General features: G+C 34.9%; 1 protein-coding gene across 1 annotated transcript in view; it reads left to right on the plus strand.

Annotated features, from left to right (window-relative positions):
• Positions 1 to 17,634, plus strand: part of ZC3H12C (zinc finger CCCH-type containing 12C) — a 43,947-nt gene that overhangs the window by 23,046 nt on the left and 3,267 nt on the right. Inside the window, exons 5-7 of the mRNA XM_015825701.2 lie at positions 323 to 1,072; positions 13,403 to 13,542; positions 15,680 to 15,914. Coding sequence (XP_015681187.2) covers positions 323 to 1,072; positions 13,403 to 13,542; positions 15,680 to 15,914 — 1,125 coding nt within the window. The remainder of the gene's footprint in view (positions 1 to 322; positions 1,073 to 13,402; positions 13,543 to 15,679; positions 15,915 to 17,634) is intronic.

The following is a 17,634-nucleotide window of genomic DNA, read 5'->3' on the forward strand; positions in this document are numbered from 1 at the left end:
CCTATACACAGTATTGTTTTATATATATGGAAACTGATTTAGAAAATTTGTGTTGGAAGGGCTTCCTTTTTGCTTGCTGCTACTTATAGATTAGAGGAAATCTTTTTTTCTTTCTGCTTTTTTAGACATTCAGTCTCATAAATTGCTTTGTACTTTGAGAACATTCATTTCAGAAGCTTCTCAAAGTCATATTTGCATGCAGGGCGTATCAGGCATTTCATAATGCGGTGAACAAAAGAAAATTTGGATCCAATATTAAAAAAAATGAAAATTGCAAAGTACATTTCAAAAATTAGTTTTAATTTTATTGTTTCTTTTTTAGGACTACAAGATACTTTGTACACAGAAAAACCAACAAAGTGGAGTCAATCACATGCGGCAACTTCATGGGCTTGAAGGATCACTTGAAGCATGACCTCGGTCACCTCTATGAGGATACATCAGAGACTCAAATAAGTGCAATTGCACCTTGGTCAATGATAGAAAAACCAACTATGGATAAAATTAATTCTAGAAAGGAGGATCCTAAGAAAGAACTATCTGAAGAAACCAGAACCTTCAGTTGTGATTCTGAGGAAAATACAAATTCTGATAATGAATTGGGAAAAGCAGCTAAAATTAGAACAGAACCATGCTCCTTATCTAAGGATCACAGACAGACGTATTCATGTTTAGAACCACATATTCGAAAGCGCAATGAAATTTTACAAGACATTAAGTTGGAGGAAGTTCAGATAGGATCTAAAGAAATTAAAAAACCTCCTGATATGGTGAAAGAATATCAAACCAAACTTGACTTTGCACTTAAGTTAGGTTACTCTGAAGAACAAATTCAACTTGTGCTGAATAAACTTGGTACTGATGCTTTAATCAATGATATATTGGGGGAACTTGTCAAACTTGGAAATAAAACTGAGGCAGATCAGAATGTAATTTCTATTAACACTAGTGTAATGCGAGAAGCATCTTCCATTGATTCTCAGAGATCTGACTCTCCCCTTCAGGAGGATGTGCTTGTGGATGGTGACAACCTGAGGCCAATAGTTATTGATGGCAGCAATGTGGCAATGAGGTATGTTGCAGTACAGTGTTATTTTTATATATTGAATTACTGCTTTATTTTACACACACAATTGTATTTATGTTCCACTGAAATAGATTTCTACCATTGAATGGAGTAAGCCAATATTTACTTGGGTAAAAGGTATCACAATTTGAAGACTTCTTTTGAGAATTCAGCATTCCAAGAGCAATACTATAGAAACGTGAATTCTTCAGTAACATATGCTCTGATACAGTGTGTTAAGGATGCACAAATATCCACAGAAGCATCCACTAGAAAGGTATTTTATTCTGGGAGAAAAAGAGAGGAGATGCAACATCCTTAACCCATCAACCACATATGCTTCCAAAATTGCAGTTTGTTTTTTTCACCTACATTGTGTTTCAATGTGCTATTTGAAACTAGGTATTCTATATTAAAAATACTGGCTGAACAAGTAAATTTATGAGGGCAATTCGGAAATAAATCTCTTTTTGGTTATCAATGACAGACACTTGCAGATACAGAACTTTTATTATATACATTAGAAGACTAAACATGTTATAATGTGTATAATAAAAGTTCTGTATCTGCGAGTGTCTGTCATTGATAACCAAACAGGATTATTTCCAAATTGCCCTTGTATTTTACTGATGTAGGAAAGTGCAAATTGATTAAAATATAGGGGGAAATGATTGCTTACAGAAAATACAAATTTATATTTCATAACATTGTCATTTTAACCTACATAGGTAGTCCTCGACTTACAACAGTTCATTTAGTGACCGTTCAAAGTTACAACAGCACTGAAAAGAGTGACTTATGACCATTTTTTACACTTAAGACCGTTGCAGCATCCCTATGGTCACGTGATTTATATTTGGATGCTTGACAACTGGTTCATATTTACGAGTGTTGCAGTGTGCTGGGATCATGTGATCATCTTTTGCAATTCTCTGACAAGCAGAGTCAATGGGGAAGCCAGGTTCATGTTACTAATTTAACAACTGCAGTGATTCACCTAACACATGTGGGAAGAAAAATGAGTCAAAACTCAACAAATTTCTCATTTAGCAACAGAAATTCTGGGCTCAGTTGTGGCCATAAGTCGAGGACTATCTAGTCCAGGGGTAGGCAACCTTGGCTCTTTTATGACTCGTGGACTTCAACTCCGGCTCAGGAATTCTGGGAGTTGAAGTCCACGAGTCATAAAAGAGCCAAGGTTGCCTACCCCTGATCTAGTCCATTGGTCCATTTCAGACATTATGCAAAATCTAAATTATTATTTAAAACCAACTCTGATGGGTTTTTTTTAACCCACAATTTTTTTTCATATACAACTCAAGGTGTCAAACATCTCAGTCTTCCTCCTCCTATTTTCTCTACTACAACACCCCTGTGAAGTGAGTTAGGTTGAAAGAATGTGGCTGCTGGTTTTTCATGCCTAAATTGGGACTAGAACTCACAGTGTACCAGTTTCTAGGCCAGCACCTTAAACCATAATTGCTTGTTCATATGCAGTTTTGGTTTTGATGGGACAGCTGACCCCAGACGAGTAGACTTTTGTCAATTTGGAATTCTTCCAAACATGATGGGAAACCTCCATGATAGGATCAAAATGTTGAATGGGCTTCCTATACCAAAGTTCTTGTCATCTAATTTCCTCCTTCCCGTAATGCTGTTTTAAATGTTACATTCTTTTAGGTGGGATCATTCAGTAAATATGCATGATAATGTATTATCTAGTTAAATCTATCAGCCGACAATAGGCAGTAAATATAACTGAAATTTCAAATAAACAAATAATGAAATAAAGCAACCCTTGTCCTTAAATGGAACATACAATAAATATAATGCCAGTAGTGGACTGCAAACTTTTTAAATTTAAAACACTTTCAACTTTGAACTGGACTGTGTCAGTCATTCTGGGAGCATTTTGAGCTTGAAAATATCTCTCTGTCCAATTCAAAACACTTCATTCCAAGCTTGAAACATTTCCAGAACAGTTGAGACTATGTGAAAAACAACTGTTGCAAACTCTTGGAAGTAGAAAAGGAACAGAAACTAATTCAAAGGGAATGTTCTTCCAACTAAAGTAATGTTTATTGCTGTATTGCAAACAAAATAATTTGTTTGTATTTGTAATATATAGTTATCTCTATTGTGCTTGTGCATGCCTTAATTACATGTCTAGCTTGACAATCTAATATACATTTATTTATGGAGCTTCTTTGAAGTTCCTTGACTCCCCTCCTTTAGTCATACAGTTGCTTAATTAAACACTGATATTTGTTAATGCCTTCTCTAGACAACTTCACTTTACTTCATTTTTGTAAGCCAAGCCTTTTTTACAAGGTATTGAGGAAGAGAAGAAAAAGCAAAATCCCCTCTTTTTCCAGGCATCTTCTAGACATCCAATGTCACTCCTTTTTTCCATTCTCCAACCCTTTTAGCAACTACTCTGCTTAACTGATCTGTATTCCCAGTTCTCCCTATTCCTGCTGGAGCATCAGTTGCACATTCCTTCTTTTTCTCTTCTTTCCTCCAATGGCTGTAATCACTTTGATAGGTAATACTCCATTCCACACAGCAACTCAAAGCACAACATTCAATTCTTATAAATCTGCCACTTACAAATCTTACAGATGTGCCTATCCATAGGTATCGTAATTAAAAACAAAACCTTTTAAATTACTTTCATTATATTTTTCATGCATCTGGCAAGAAAACAATAATGCAACCTTGAGATAATCTCAAACATAGTCTCAGTCGTAGCAGCTCAGTCTGAGCAAAGTCAAAATGCAGTGCTTTAAAGTAAGAACTCTTTGTATCCTTCCCAGCCCCAAACCAGGAATTGCCAGGATAGTAATATTGTAAAACAATCTGAATATCACTATTACAACATTGAATTAGCTCAGAAAATCTTAAGTTTTGTATCTGCGTATATATTTTTTCAGAAACTTTAGGATCTGGGAACGTGGAGTACACCATAAGGACATTCTGTCTAAAGCATAGCATTAAGCTTACGATTTTTAATAATGTTATGTAGGAGGAATTTTAAAAAATCTATCTTGTATCTCATTTTCTGGGTACAGTGAACATTTGTTAATAAGCCCTATAATGATCCTGCAAGGAAAAAAGTTTAGCTTGAAATCCTTTTGAAGATAATTTGATGTACACCATGTCTTGTACTTTAATGGAACAAAGCTTTCTTCTCACTGGTTTTCTAGCTTCCTTCTCTACCAAACCATTCTAGACTTGTTTTTGATCCAATTATATAAAGTGGTAAGTTCTTATTGCAAGAATCTAATGTTGACAACTTCATACGCTATGTTTCTATATAGTTTTTCAAGTAAAAACTAATACTGATGCTTTCATTCAAGTGACAAGTTTTAGACCATCTTCATATGCCATCCTATGATTTAAAGAATAACAGAGTTGGGAGGGATCTTGGAGGTCTTCTAGTCCAACTCCCTGTTCAGGCAGGAAACACTATACCATTTAGACAAATGGTTGTCCACTCTCTTCTTAAAAACTTCCAGTATTGGAGCATGCATAACTGAAGGCAAGTTGTTCCACTGATTAATTTTTCTGTCAGGAAATTTCTCCTTAGTTCTAGCTTGCTTCTCTCCGTGATTAGTTTTCATCCATTGCTTCTTGTCCTGCCTTCAGGTGCTTTGGAGAATAGCTTGACTCCCTCTTTTTTGTGGCAACCCCTCAAATATTGGAATACTGCTATCATGTCATCCCTTGTCCTTCTTTTCATTAAAGTAGACATATCCAATTCCAGCAACCATTTTAGCCTCCAGTCCCCTAATCATCTTTGTTGTTCTTCTCTGACTTTCTAGAGTCCCAACATCTTTTTTGCAAAACTGGATGCAGTTTTCCAAATGTGGTCTTACCAAGGCATTATAAAGTGGCATTAACACTTCACGTGATCTTGATTCTATCCCTCTGTTAATGCAGCCTAAAACTGTGTTGGGTTTTTTGGCAGCTCAAAGCACACTGCTGGCTCATATTTAAGTCATTGTCCACTAGGACTCCAAGTTGCTACTATTGAACCAAGTACCACTTATACTATACCTGTGCATTTGGTTTTTCTTTAAAATCTGCCTCTTTAAAAAGAATCGTTTTCTGAATTGAGAATTAATTAAAATTGAAAAGAATTGCCAATATTTTAATTCCCTTTGTAAAAGGAGAAAAATGGAGTGCAGGCTCCCTCCGATAACCCAAACACCCCTTTCTTGGGACCAGGGGGACGATAGTTTGCTAGACAGCTTAGCTTGCCCTCAGTCTGGTATTGGTGGATGCTCAGTCAATATGTAACAAGGTGAAGCCCCTGTGAGATGTGTTGAAAGACTTGACATGCCTAATAGGATACTGATTAGGTGAGAGGAGCATTGCTGTAGAGAAGCACAGAGATGCCCTTGGAGAAAGAAATGTGACAATCGGCAACACAAGATTTAAGTTTGGAAAAGGAAGAAAACATTAGAAAGAAACTTGGCTCCATTTTATCTCTGTTTGGTATACAGGGAAGAGAGGGAACTTGTCCAATACTGAAGTCCAAATTAAAATGAATCCAATCAACTTAGTTTGCAGAGAATAATGAAAATTTCTTATAGCAGATGCACCACCAGCTCTGGATAAGTAGAAATCTGTTGCTGAAGAGAAAGACTGCTTTCAGATAGTGGCATAAAAGGTCCCTGAAAAAGACCTGTAGACTAGATATTCTGTAATTGAAAAATAGAACTTTGCTTCTGTTTAACCTAGACATTAAGATTTCATTTGAATTAATTCTGTTAGACTGACAGACCTGTATGGTTTTATATAAACCAGAAATACAATAATTCTCTATTGCTTCTATGTGATGCCTTGGAGAGTCCCATTTTGTCTGGGGAAGATGTGATTGAATAAGAAGGTCTGCCCTGCCTGTGAAAATAAAGAAAAAAATTCTTCAAAAAAATTTTCAGAAAAAATAAAATGAATTAGCAATGAAATTTCGTTTGGAAAGCAGTTACAAAGATTCAATGTTGTGCCATAAAGTTTTTACTAAAAAACATTTGAGAATATGAATACAATATGAGTTTTCTATGAACTAGCTTATGTCATCCAGTTTTTAATGGACCTCTAAAAATAATTGTACTTCACTTTTAGGGGCTTTATGAATGATTTCTTGAGGTAGGGAGAAGAACTTTATTTCATCAATGAGAAGTAAATCATAAAATAAAAGATATAGTAGGATGTGATAACCTGTTTGGTGTAGTAGCTAAGGAATCAGACTAGAAACCAGGTGAATGTGAGTTCTAGTCCTGCCTTAGACAAAGTTAGCTGGGTGACCTTGGGCATGGTATAATATAACAGAATTATGAGCATTCAATCCATAAAATCCATAATACTAATCTAAATTACAACACTGAAAAGAAATCTATCACCCTAAATATAGTAAAACTAATGTTTATACTAGAGATCCATTTTTGGTACAGTTAAGGCAGCAGGCTAGAAGCCAGGAGATTTGAGTTCTAATTCTGCTTAGGCATGAAGCCAACTGGATGACTTTGAACCAGTCCCATTCTGTCAGTTCCAGGAAGAAGACAAAATGCAAATCATTTCTGCAGATGTGCAGAGAATTGTCCAGGCAGTTGCCAGGAGTGAAGACTGACTCAAAGATGTACAGACACATTTATATTAAAAATACTAATAGACTACTTTGTAACAATTGTAACCAACTAATAAATTAAAATTCAGAATAATAAAATAATTGATAGACATAAAATGCTGTAGTTCTGTACTCTTGCAAATATAATATTTAGCTGCATTCAGAGAGATTGTATCAATTATGTGAGACGATAGAAGGAGATAAAATAAATCTGGGTCACCTGGATAATTTGCTGTTATGGGTGTTAAATTAAGAATTGTGGCTGAATATCCTGATAAAAGAGGTAGCATAGAACAGACTTGCGTGGTCCTTGGATTCCTGGGGCTCCCCCAAGGCCTTCTCAGGAGTTCTCAAAATCAAAACTATTTGGAAGCCTGTTTTGAAATGTAATACAATCTACAAATCCCATCAAACATGTGAACTCATATCGAATGCATCAAATTTAAATTTTATTTTAGTAAATATCAATAAATAAAATCAGCAGGTAGTCCTTGACATATGACCACAATTGGGGGCAGAATTTCCACTGCTAAGCAAGGTGGTTAAGTGAATTGCACCCAATTTTATGACCTTTTTCACCACGGTTGTTAAGCATGCAGTTCTTAAGTGAATTTAGCTTTCCCTGTTGACTGCTTGCCGGTAGCTGGCTGGGAAGGATGCAAATGGTGATCACATGACCCCTAGGATGCTGCAGTCATCATAAATAGATGTTGGTTGCCAAGCACCCACATTTTGATCATGTGACTGCGGATGCTGTGATGGTGATGTGAAGATTGGTTATAAGTCACTTTTTTCAGTGCCATTGTAACTTTGAATGATTGCTAAATGAACGATTAAAAGTCAAGGACTACCTGTGTACAAACAAAAGTTCTTTTGGGGTCCTCCATAATTTTTCAAAGTGGAAAGGAATCCTGAGAGAAAAAAGTTTAAGAAACAATGGTGTAGAAAAAATGAGCAGTGGTTTCAATGTGACCACTTCCACATGGAGAAAGCTGTTCATTACAGAATTTTCTTTTTAACTACCTGCCAAGACAACTGGGTAGGCAAAACATTAAATCATGCTAATATTGTATATCCCACCTGTATTTGAATATCACAGTCTGCCCCATGTAGCTAGCTAGACTTAAGTTAGTGAATTGAGCACCCCAGATATACCCCTGATGGCACACAGGACTGAGCTTCCTGGCTTTCTATATCTATTATTCTCTGTCTTATCTTGGGTCTGGCTTGATCATAACCTAGGATAACTTCAGCGAGTTATCACAATCATTCAACTTATGTCAGATCCCACCTTTCCATTTGCTGACAAATTTCTCAGAAGAAATAAGGAGGAGCCAAGCCAGTAAGGTAGAACTCTGTTTTTTATCAATTACCAGTAGGAGTAATCTAATTTAATTTGCTAGAATAGATTCATCTACATCTTCTTCATAGTAGTAGAATGGACCTGTGCAGCTTCTTTAGAGCTCAATGGGCCTTTCACCAAATGGTTCTACTGTGAAATGGCCATTTAATCCAAATTGGACCTATTTCAGAATCCATTTTATGAGCAGCACTAATGCCCAAGTATATTAAGAATATTCCCTAATATTCTTAAATGGAGAACAACTGGAAAGTTATCATTATCAGATACATTACAATTGTATGTTTTAGCAGATGTGAGATGAGGATCCTTAATAATGCAACATTACCAGCCAAATGTTTATATACTGCTGGCTAGCCTGTATCCAATGCATTGTTCAATCTAAACTGTTCAAAAATTGCATCGTACACAGTCTTTGTAGGTTCACAATATGATCTTTCAGTTGATGCAATGGTAGGAGATGCAGTTATAAAATCGGGGAGGGGGGGGACTATGAAATTTCATATAAATCAAGGAGAGAAGCAACCTAGAACTAAGGAGAAACTTCCTGACAGTTAGAACAATTAACCAGTGGAACAACCTGCTTCCAGAAGCGATGAATGCTCCAACACTGGAAGTTTTTAATAAGAGATTGGACAGCCATTTATCTGAAATGGTATAGGGTTACCTGCCTGAGCAGGGGGTTGGACTAGATGACTTCCAAGGTCCCTTCCAACTTTATTATTATTATAATGCTTATTAAATATAATTCTTGCATTACAGTCCCTTGCCACTATCATATGAGCAATTGGCTACAGCCCACATAAATGATAGGAATGGGTGTTTTTTTTAATTATACCCTGCTTCATTAATCAACAAATGAGTGCATAAGGGAATGTACTGTATATACATGAATTAATAACAAAGCTATTAAAAGGTAATAATACTGACATTGCATATTTCCAAAGGGGGCAGTTCTAATATTTCTAATGCTAAAGAAACAAACACATATACAATCTTTCTCCATTTCCTGGGAGAGCATATAGAGGCAATGATTTGTATTCATATTATTCCATGTCTCCTGTAAAAGAATAATATATCCATTAATTTGGAAAGGCAGAATCATTTAACTTGGCAGTTCAAGTACTAACATTCCATGATATAATTTGAGAGAGATTAGTTCCAAAAATTAATCAGATATAAGGGGAGAGGATTCATTATTTTACACTCTTCCTGAGTTCCTTCATTAATTCCTAAATTAAGGAATTATCTGTATCTGTAACTGAGATACTGAGTGCAGAAAAATGTTAATAAAACTATAACAATTAAAGCAGTGAACTATTCCTTTTTCTTTCCCATTTTGTTGTATGATCCCTATTGAGTTCAAATATATAAGAAGGAGGCTTAAACTACCACAGTGTTAGTTTAAATATATTTTATTAATTTTTTAACATAAATACCTTAATATTTGGTAAACAGTGTGTTGTCTGGGCTTATATTTACAAAGTAATCACTAACAATCAGTTTTTATATTCCAAAGTCCACATAATAGCTTTGCTTCATTTCCTCTTCTTCCAATAATATTCTCTTTGCCAACCTTGAATTAATACAATTCTTATTAATTCAATAGGTAACAATTTAAATATTTTTTCTGAATTTTCTACCAATAATAATCACATCAAGATCATGCTTCTTTTCTGTCTAGTCATCTTGGTTGCCTCATCATGAACCTTGTTTACAATTCTTATTTAAATTTGTTTTCCCTACAATGTTCAAAACATTTTTACTGGCTAAAAAATTCTCAAGGTTACATTTAAGTATTTAAGTCTATTTTCATATCTTAAAAAGTAAAGGAAAAAAGACACCAAAGAAAAATAAAAAGAAAGAAAAGAAGAGAGAAAAGAAAAAAGAAAAAAGGAAGAAAAGAATAAGAAAATAATATACTACTTAAAATACATATCCCATATTTCCAAGTTTTTTTTCTGTTCTTTTTACCCATAATTAAACCTATGTTTAATCTTGAGATGTTCCATTTAATAAATCTTTTTAATAAAAAGAAAAAGAGAAAAGAAAAAAAGAAAGAAAAAAATGCTATCTTACTTGGGATATTCATCCTTCTTAAACTAAAATCTTTCTATTTCTTTAACCATATTCGAACAAGTGTTTAATTTTTAAGTATTCCCTCTGATATGCCCCGTCATCTAATTCCTCAATTCTCACTTTAGCCCTCTCCTTTTGCCAAACATCTTTCCCAATCAATCTATTCCGTTGAATCAAAGAGTCTTTTCATAATCTTGTAGATGTTGTAAATATAAGAGGCAAATCAAACATCATGTCTTTGTGTAGAGATTTTGCCCCTTCATATTCATTGAAAATTTCTCTCATCATCTCTTGTCTCCCCATTGCTTGTAGTACCCCCAACAGCTCTGCAATCCATCTTGTCAAATCTTTTTTCTTGTCCTCAAATTTATTTTGTGGTCTTAGAATTTTCTTTTCCATGTCCAGTGTTTCTTGTAAGTCTTCTCCACTTGAGTCTCCATCTCTAAATTTCTTTCCACTAATTTATATTCAGTTGTCTGCTTTACATGATCTCTCTTTCTTTTTGTTTTCTGATCATTTATTTGTTGTGATGTTAAATTAAAGATGCATTCATTTAAGTTTTCAAAATCATTTTTAATTTCCTCATGGTTTGAAATTACTGTCATTTGTAATTGTTGTAACATAACATACATTTCCTCCTGGAAAGTGTTTATTTTTTCTTGGTATGTTCTTTCTGCAGACCTCTGATGCTCTATAATGACCAAAAATCCTTTCTCTGCCAGTCGCTTTAAAGTGACAGTTTAAAAAATATTTTATAATCCAGGAAGGTCAATTTTTTCTAAGTTTTGTAGTTCTCACTTTGTAGATAGTCCACAGTGTTCTCTTTTTTATTATTATTACAGCTGTTAAGGCTTTGAAAATCACAATATCAGGTTTTTTTTCTGGGCTGTATATTTAGGCCAGTATTTTCATCCACCACTAGATGTCAGTTCCAGTCCATCTTTCAATTTTCAAAACAAATAAGCCTTTTATCTCTGTCAATAATCCTTTGCCAGGAAACTCTTAATAAATTCCATCGATTTCACATTTTCCAGGTTTAAATCTTATATTAATTTTATTTTTGTATCTTTATTCCCCATAAATTTAATTCTCCACTTCCGTTTAGAGAGGGGTAGAGCAAACCTCCTTCCCTCACTTTCTGAGAATTTTTTATTTCGGGTTTTTTTCTCTTTTTTTAGGAAATCAGTCAGGTAGAAGAGAGAGAATCAATATTCTTACCCAGTTCAGTCACACTGTTTACGATCACACTTAATTTAGTGGTTTTTGTCTTCAGCTGCATGTAGCTTGGGCTAGACTCACAAATGACACTAGCCTTTCTTCTGTTGGTTTCTGGAGGGCTTTCCCCGGACATCTGGATCGACCACCGTCTCCCATGATCGTCGGGGCTTCCCTCCTCCCTTGCCACCTCTCTGGGGTGTCTTTGGGCCCATTTAGGGTCCCCAAACAGAGAGAAATCAGCCATAGGGCATGGAGCCCTGTGATCCCTCGGCTGTTGCAATAACTGCGCAAAACCAGAAGCCTGAACTACCACAGTGTTTGCATCCGGTTGTAGAAGTGGGCAAAATAACTCCACCAGACAAACTTAAACCCACCAGGCAAAACTTAAATCCACACACAAGACAGCTCACAGGGCAAGCAAAGTTCAGAGTTTCCAAGGCACAATTCAGTTCCAAACATGGTGTCAATGCAGAATGAAGCAGGAATCACGATGATCAAACACACAGCTAGAAAACAAACATGTTCCCAGTAACACCTCCATCTGTCTGGTGTGATAAATAGCCAGCTTCCGGTGCATCCCATCAAGACAGATGAGGCTTTCTCCTCTCGAGTAATCTGGCTGGCCGCCTCTGCTCCTGCCTTTTCTCTGCCCTACGTGTTCTTGGATCAGGCACAGAAGGCAGTTCCTCCTCCTCTTTGCTGGCCATCAACCACTGCAAGCTTTCCCTAGCTGGAGCCTCAGCTAAATTCCTTCTGGATGGCCATTCAGAGTCATCAATCAAATCAGTTCCTGATGTGCCAGGAATTAGCTCATCTTCCCCTGAGCTGACATCTAAGGAGGTATCTGGGGAATCGTCCAAGGGAGACATCACACATTGGGACATTGTCCCCAGGATATTTTGCAGTTTTCCTTTTTGAATTTACGGTGGTGACAATTTGGTGGTATGGTGTAACCAGAACTGAAATATTTTTCTCTTCATAAAGTACCTGTTTTGGAAAGATTCCTCTGTTGTAGGTAGTGTCAAGCCTTCCCAGTTTTGAACATGTAATAGCCTCGCTGGAGTTGTCATTAATAAAAGCAAAGTTTTTTTCTAGTTGCTTATTAGTCTCAAAAAAAAAGTCTTTGGTTTCAGTTGTGTTGAAATTCTCCTTCTGACTCTCTTTAAGCAATGCAGTTGCTGATTAATGGCAGCTGATGAAGTAAAGGGCCCTGAAAGTCTAATTCTTATGGTGAATGGAAGAAATAATGAATGTACTTGGAGCTACTCTCTGTCTTCTTTCTTTTTTTCATTTACTGTAATATGAAAGTATTGATAAAAAAAATACCCAATTATAAAGTTAAGAACGATCTTGTGCAACTAAGGGTGAGAAAATTACAGATTAAAAAGAGCTGGCTATTTAGAAAATAATCCAAGGAGCAGTTATATGTGCTTCCTCAGCACCATGTTACTTTCTCTCTTTTGTTGAGGTATATCTCAGACATGATGATAAACTGAAATCCTTGTACTTTTGTCTTTTATGCAACAGTTATAGTCATAACTATACTTTGCATTTCAAAGTTCTTGTTTGAAATGCTATTAACTGTTAATGAAACAATTATATTCCAGTTTTTATATGAGAGAGATAACTGTGTTTCGTTCTCAAACATCAAAATCATGTCTTGGTTTATTTGGCCGCCATTTTTACTATTACTCTCTGCTAAGTAGCTTATTTTGATCTAGCTATTAGGAGATGTATTGCATCAGTTGTATATAAATTAAACTGAAATTAAATACTTAACCATGTAGTTTGAAAATATGTAAAATTTACTCATAATACTTAAATATAATTGATTTGGAGTAACATTTGTCAAAGTAATGCCACATACAAATTTACAGGCAATTTATTATTTTATGAGAGTTTTTAAATGCCACACTTAGCTTTCGTTAATTACTTTGGAGTGCTTTGTGCTTATGAGGGCAGAATGCAAGTAGATTCCATTCATACATATATGAAACAGTGGTAGTTACAATAATGTAGATTAGTAAATTTAGGACATCTGTTTCAGCCATGGAAACAAAGAAGTATTCTCTTGTCGTGGGATAAAACTGGCCGTGGATTGGTTTTTGGAAAGAGGACACAAAGATGTCACAGTGTTTGTTCCAGCATGGAGAAAAGAACAGTCACGACCAGATGCACTCATTACAGGTATATTTTGATCAGCTTTCAGCATTTTCTTTTGTAAAATCTATGACAATTTTGATCTTGCTTATTCTATGTGAGTAAATATTTTAAGGACTGCTTTAATCAAAATATTTTAGAACATAGAATAACAGGGTTGTATAGGGCCTTAGAGATCTTCTAATCCAACCACTTGCTCAAGCAGAAGACCTACATCATTCTAGACAAATGATTGTCCAATATCTTCTTGAAAACCTCCAGTGACTGAGCACCCACAACTTCTGAAGGCAAGTCGTTCCATTGATTAATTGTTCTCACTGTCAGGAAATTTCTCTTCAGTTCTAGGTTGGATCACCGTTTAATGATATTCTACTTGTTATTTCTTGTCCTGCCTTCAGGTGCTTTGGTGCCCATTTCAATACTATTTCATTTTCATGCATAAGTCTAAGCACTTTGCACCCAAAATACATATTTAGTATAATATTTGTTCTCAAAAAGCATATATTTAATACATGTTGATGTAGAATTGCATTTCAATATATGAAAAATGGAAACCCGACAGGTGTTTGTATTACAATTTATACTCTGAATTGATGTTTTTAGATCAATTTAAATCAGAATTTGCAAATTCCTGGTGCCTCTCTAAATAATATGTCATGGATAGTACGTATTCTGTTGTGAGGAAGGAATGTTTTTCAAAAAAAATTAAAATTATGTATAAGAACGTAGTATTGTCTAGTTTGATATAGAAGAGAGAATTGGGTATGTCAGGAGAGACATAGAAATAAATTGAGTGCAATGTGTCTGGAGCACTTAATTATGTATAATAAAACAAGAAAATATAGTAAAATCAAGCTTAAATGGATGTTGAATGTGAATACAAAAGTGAGTGACACAGAAAAGTGGTTTAGTCATAAGATTGAATGGATGACAAATGGTCGCTAAATAAGGCAGTCTTTAAGCAAGGTTTACCTGTATGAAATATTTCATCATTTGCCATAGGATGTCTGTTTTTCAGTTGATAATACTGATTATTATGAATGTCTGCGTTCAATATCTTTTAATGCTTGTCACCTCATGTTCGTATATTAATAATACCTGTATCTTAGAGTCACAATCTAAGATTTGTTACTATATATCAGATCTATTGCCCTAACTTTTTATTGGAGGTTTACAAATAAAAGGGACTCTTAGAGGTTAATTTTGTATTAAATGATAAAAATTAGATTCAGAGCTGATGCTGACTCTGTATCTTGTCACCTATCAATATTCTAAGCAGAAAAAATGTTTACCTAGACAATATTTGATTAAAGTATGTGGCTTGATGACTTAATTTGCAGTTATGTCATATATATATATATATTCAGATGCTGCTTGTAACCTCCTTGGAAAAGATTTGTATCTTCAAATAAAATGTGAAATATAATTAAATGTTATAAAAACTGTTACTGTTTAGGACAAAAATGAATATTCAAATATGTTTCTGCAGATTCCCAAAGCTATCAGCAACCACTTCATTATTAAGCAAGGCCCTTTTTTCTAAATCCTGAATTAGTAACTGAATGTATTTCAGCTGGCATCATCTCGAATTGCCTCAAATGCTTGGGAAAGGCTATGTCTGTAATATAAGTTGATATTCAAATAGTTCAAAAGTTATTGGAAACTTTTCTTTTTCAGTCTTGTTATCTAAGGGCTAATCAAGAATTTGCCTTTTACTATGCCCTCGGTTGGATGTATCTTTAAGAGAAATTGCTCAAATTATGTTTACAGATATTGGAAATATAATATAGCATTATAACTATGTGTTTAATAACCAAACATATTCTTAAAGTATAGAAAACATAACATTCCAGTCTTTTAATTTAGTACAAGTCTTACTGCAGATTATTGGAATTAAATGTAGAAACATCTGGCCGTAAGCACAATTGTTGAGGTCATGAGTAAAGGCAGTTTATATATTTATGTATTGCTGAATTGTAACTATCTGCTTCCATTAGAATAATATTTGCTTTTATTAAGCCAAGTCATCTGAATTTGTTATTCTGTGTTTGTGTGTGTGTGTGTGTGTGTGTGTTTGTAGGTAATAGGGTAGAACTAGATAACCTGAATTAAGTGAATTTCAGTGTTCTATTTTGTGTTTCCCTTTTCAATTTCAATATTCTAGATCAAGAAATCTTGCGTAAATTAGAAAAAGAGAAAATTCTGGTATTCACGCCATCACGTCGAGTTCAAGGGAGAAGGGTGGTATGCTATGACGACAGATTCATAGTGAAGTTGGCTTTTGAGTCAGATGGTATAATTGTATCTAATGATAATTACAGAGATCTAGCTAATGAAAAGCCAGAATGGAAGAAATTTATTGATGAGCGACTCCTGATGTATTCATTTGTCAATGACAAGTAAGTTATAATTTTTAATTGTCTATGTTTAAAAGATGATTGTCAACAAGATTTGGGACATGTACTACTCTGATGGCCAGATCTTTACTATCTCTGAACAGAGTAATTTTGAAATGAAGCCCATGTCCTAGGAAAGCCATATAGTACTTGTTATAATTTTTCTTTTTCTGTTTCCTGTTCTGAGACAAACAGTTTGATTCTATACTATTAAGTGCAAACCAGTATCTGGTAAAACATAAAGGCTAATGTCAGTTGCTGGAATTGGGTACGTCTAGTTTATTGAAGAGAAGAACTAGGGGTGACATGATAGCAGTGTTCCAATATCTCAGGGGTTGCCACAAAGATGAGGGAGTCAAGCTATTTTCCAAAGTACCTGAGGGCAGGACAAGAAGCAGTGGATGGAAACTAATCAAAGAGAGAAGCAACCTAGAACTAAGGAGAAATTTCCTGACAGAACAATTAATCAGTGGAACAATCTGCCTCCAGAAGTTGTGAATGCTCCAACACTGGAATTTTTTAAGAAGAGACTGGACAACCATTTGTTTGAAATGGTATAGGGTTTCCTGCCTGAGCAGGGGGTTGGACTAGAAGACCTCAAAGGTCCCTTCCAACTCTGTTGTTGTTATTGAAATAAAAAAAAGAAATAACTCCCAAATCTCCAGAAGTGACTAAAATCAGGCATAAGGTCAGTGTCTTATGGATAAATATTCCAGCCTACAAATTTTGCTATTTCTGTTCTATTGGAAAACTGTATAGATATTTTAAAACTGCTAACTACGTAGTTGTCCAATAGATTATGCATTTCTAATATTTATTCATGAGGGCATATTGGGTCTAGATTCCTGTAAGTCAGAAAGCTGGATTTGAGGATTAAATATGTATCATTGGAACAGGAGTGTGCTTCAACTTGGGGAAAATCCCAAACACAATTAAAGATTTTTCAGGTTTTAAACTCACTTAAGACAAGTGTCTCTGAATTGCTCTTTTCTGATTCAAAATCTTTTGTGAAGTCCTCCCTTTGATATTTAGTTCATTAGTTCCATAGCATTAGAAAGAACAGAGCCTTGCATAACTGCTACTGAAAGTAACTGTTCATGCTTACATAAACATCTTGGTGATATGATAAGGGAGGAATTAGGAATACTCCCCAATCAGTGATAATCAATTTAAGATAATTCTTAAAGTTATCTCTGCAGTTTTTTTGTGTAGAGAAAGATGACTAAAAACTTTCTTTCACATTGACATTCATTACCCCAGTCTGTTCTTGAGTAGTAATGATATTGAATTCATTGTGACCAGTTGACTTATTCTCATTATGCTAACTCCCATTCTTTCGTGATCTGCCTTTTTTGTTTTTGTTTTATTTTCTTTTTCCAACCCTTACCATCTTTCCTTTCTCTCACAACATATATATTATATTTTAATGTTTTGTTTTGATTTTATTTAAACCAATCATTGTTTAAACTTTGTTTAAACCAGTCGTTTAGACTCTGAGGAGAAACAGAAGATTCCAGAGTTCTCCAAAATGCTTTGTTTTTGGAAAGATAGATTGTATACTATCTACAATACACATATCTATTTACATAAGCTTGTGTATGTACAAGCATGCAGGAAAACATATAAATTGTGTTTACTTACACTAGTCCTCTACTTATGATCACAATTGGGACTGGAACTTCCATTGCTAAACAATGCAGTCATTGAGTCATGCCCAACCTTT

The sequence above is a fragment of the Protobothrops mucrosquamatus genome, unplaced genomic scaffold, assembly GCF_001527695.2.
Source record: "Protobothrops mucrosquamatus isolate PMUCROS unplaced genomic scaffold, P.Mucros_1.0 scaffold2760, whole genome shotgun sequence".
In the NCBI taxonomy this organism is placed as follows: Eukaryota; Metazoa; Chordata; class Lepidosauria; order Squamata; family Viperidae; genus Protobothrops; species Protobothrops mucrosquamatus.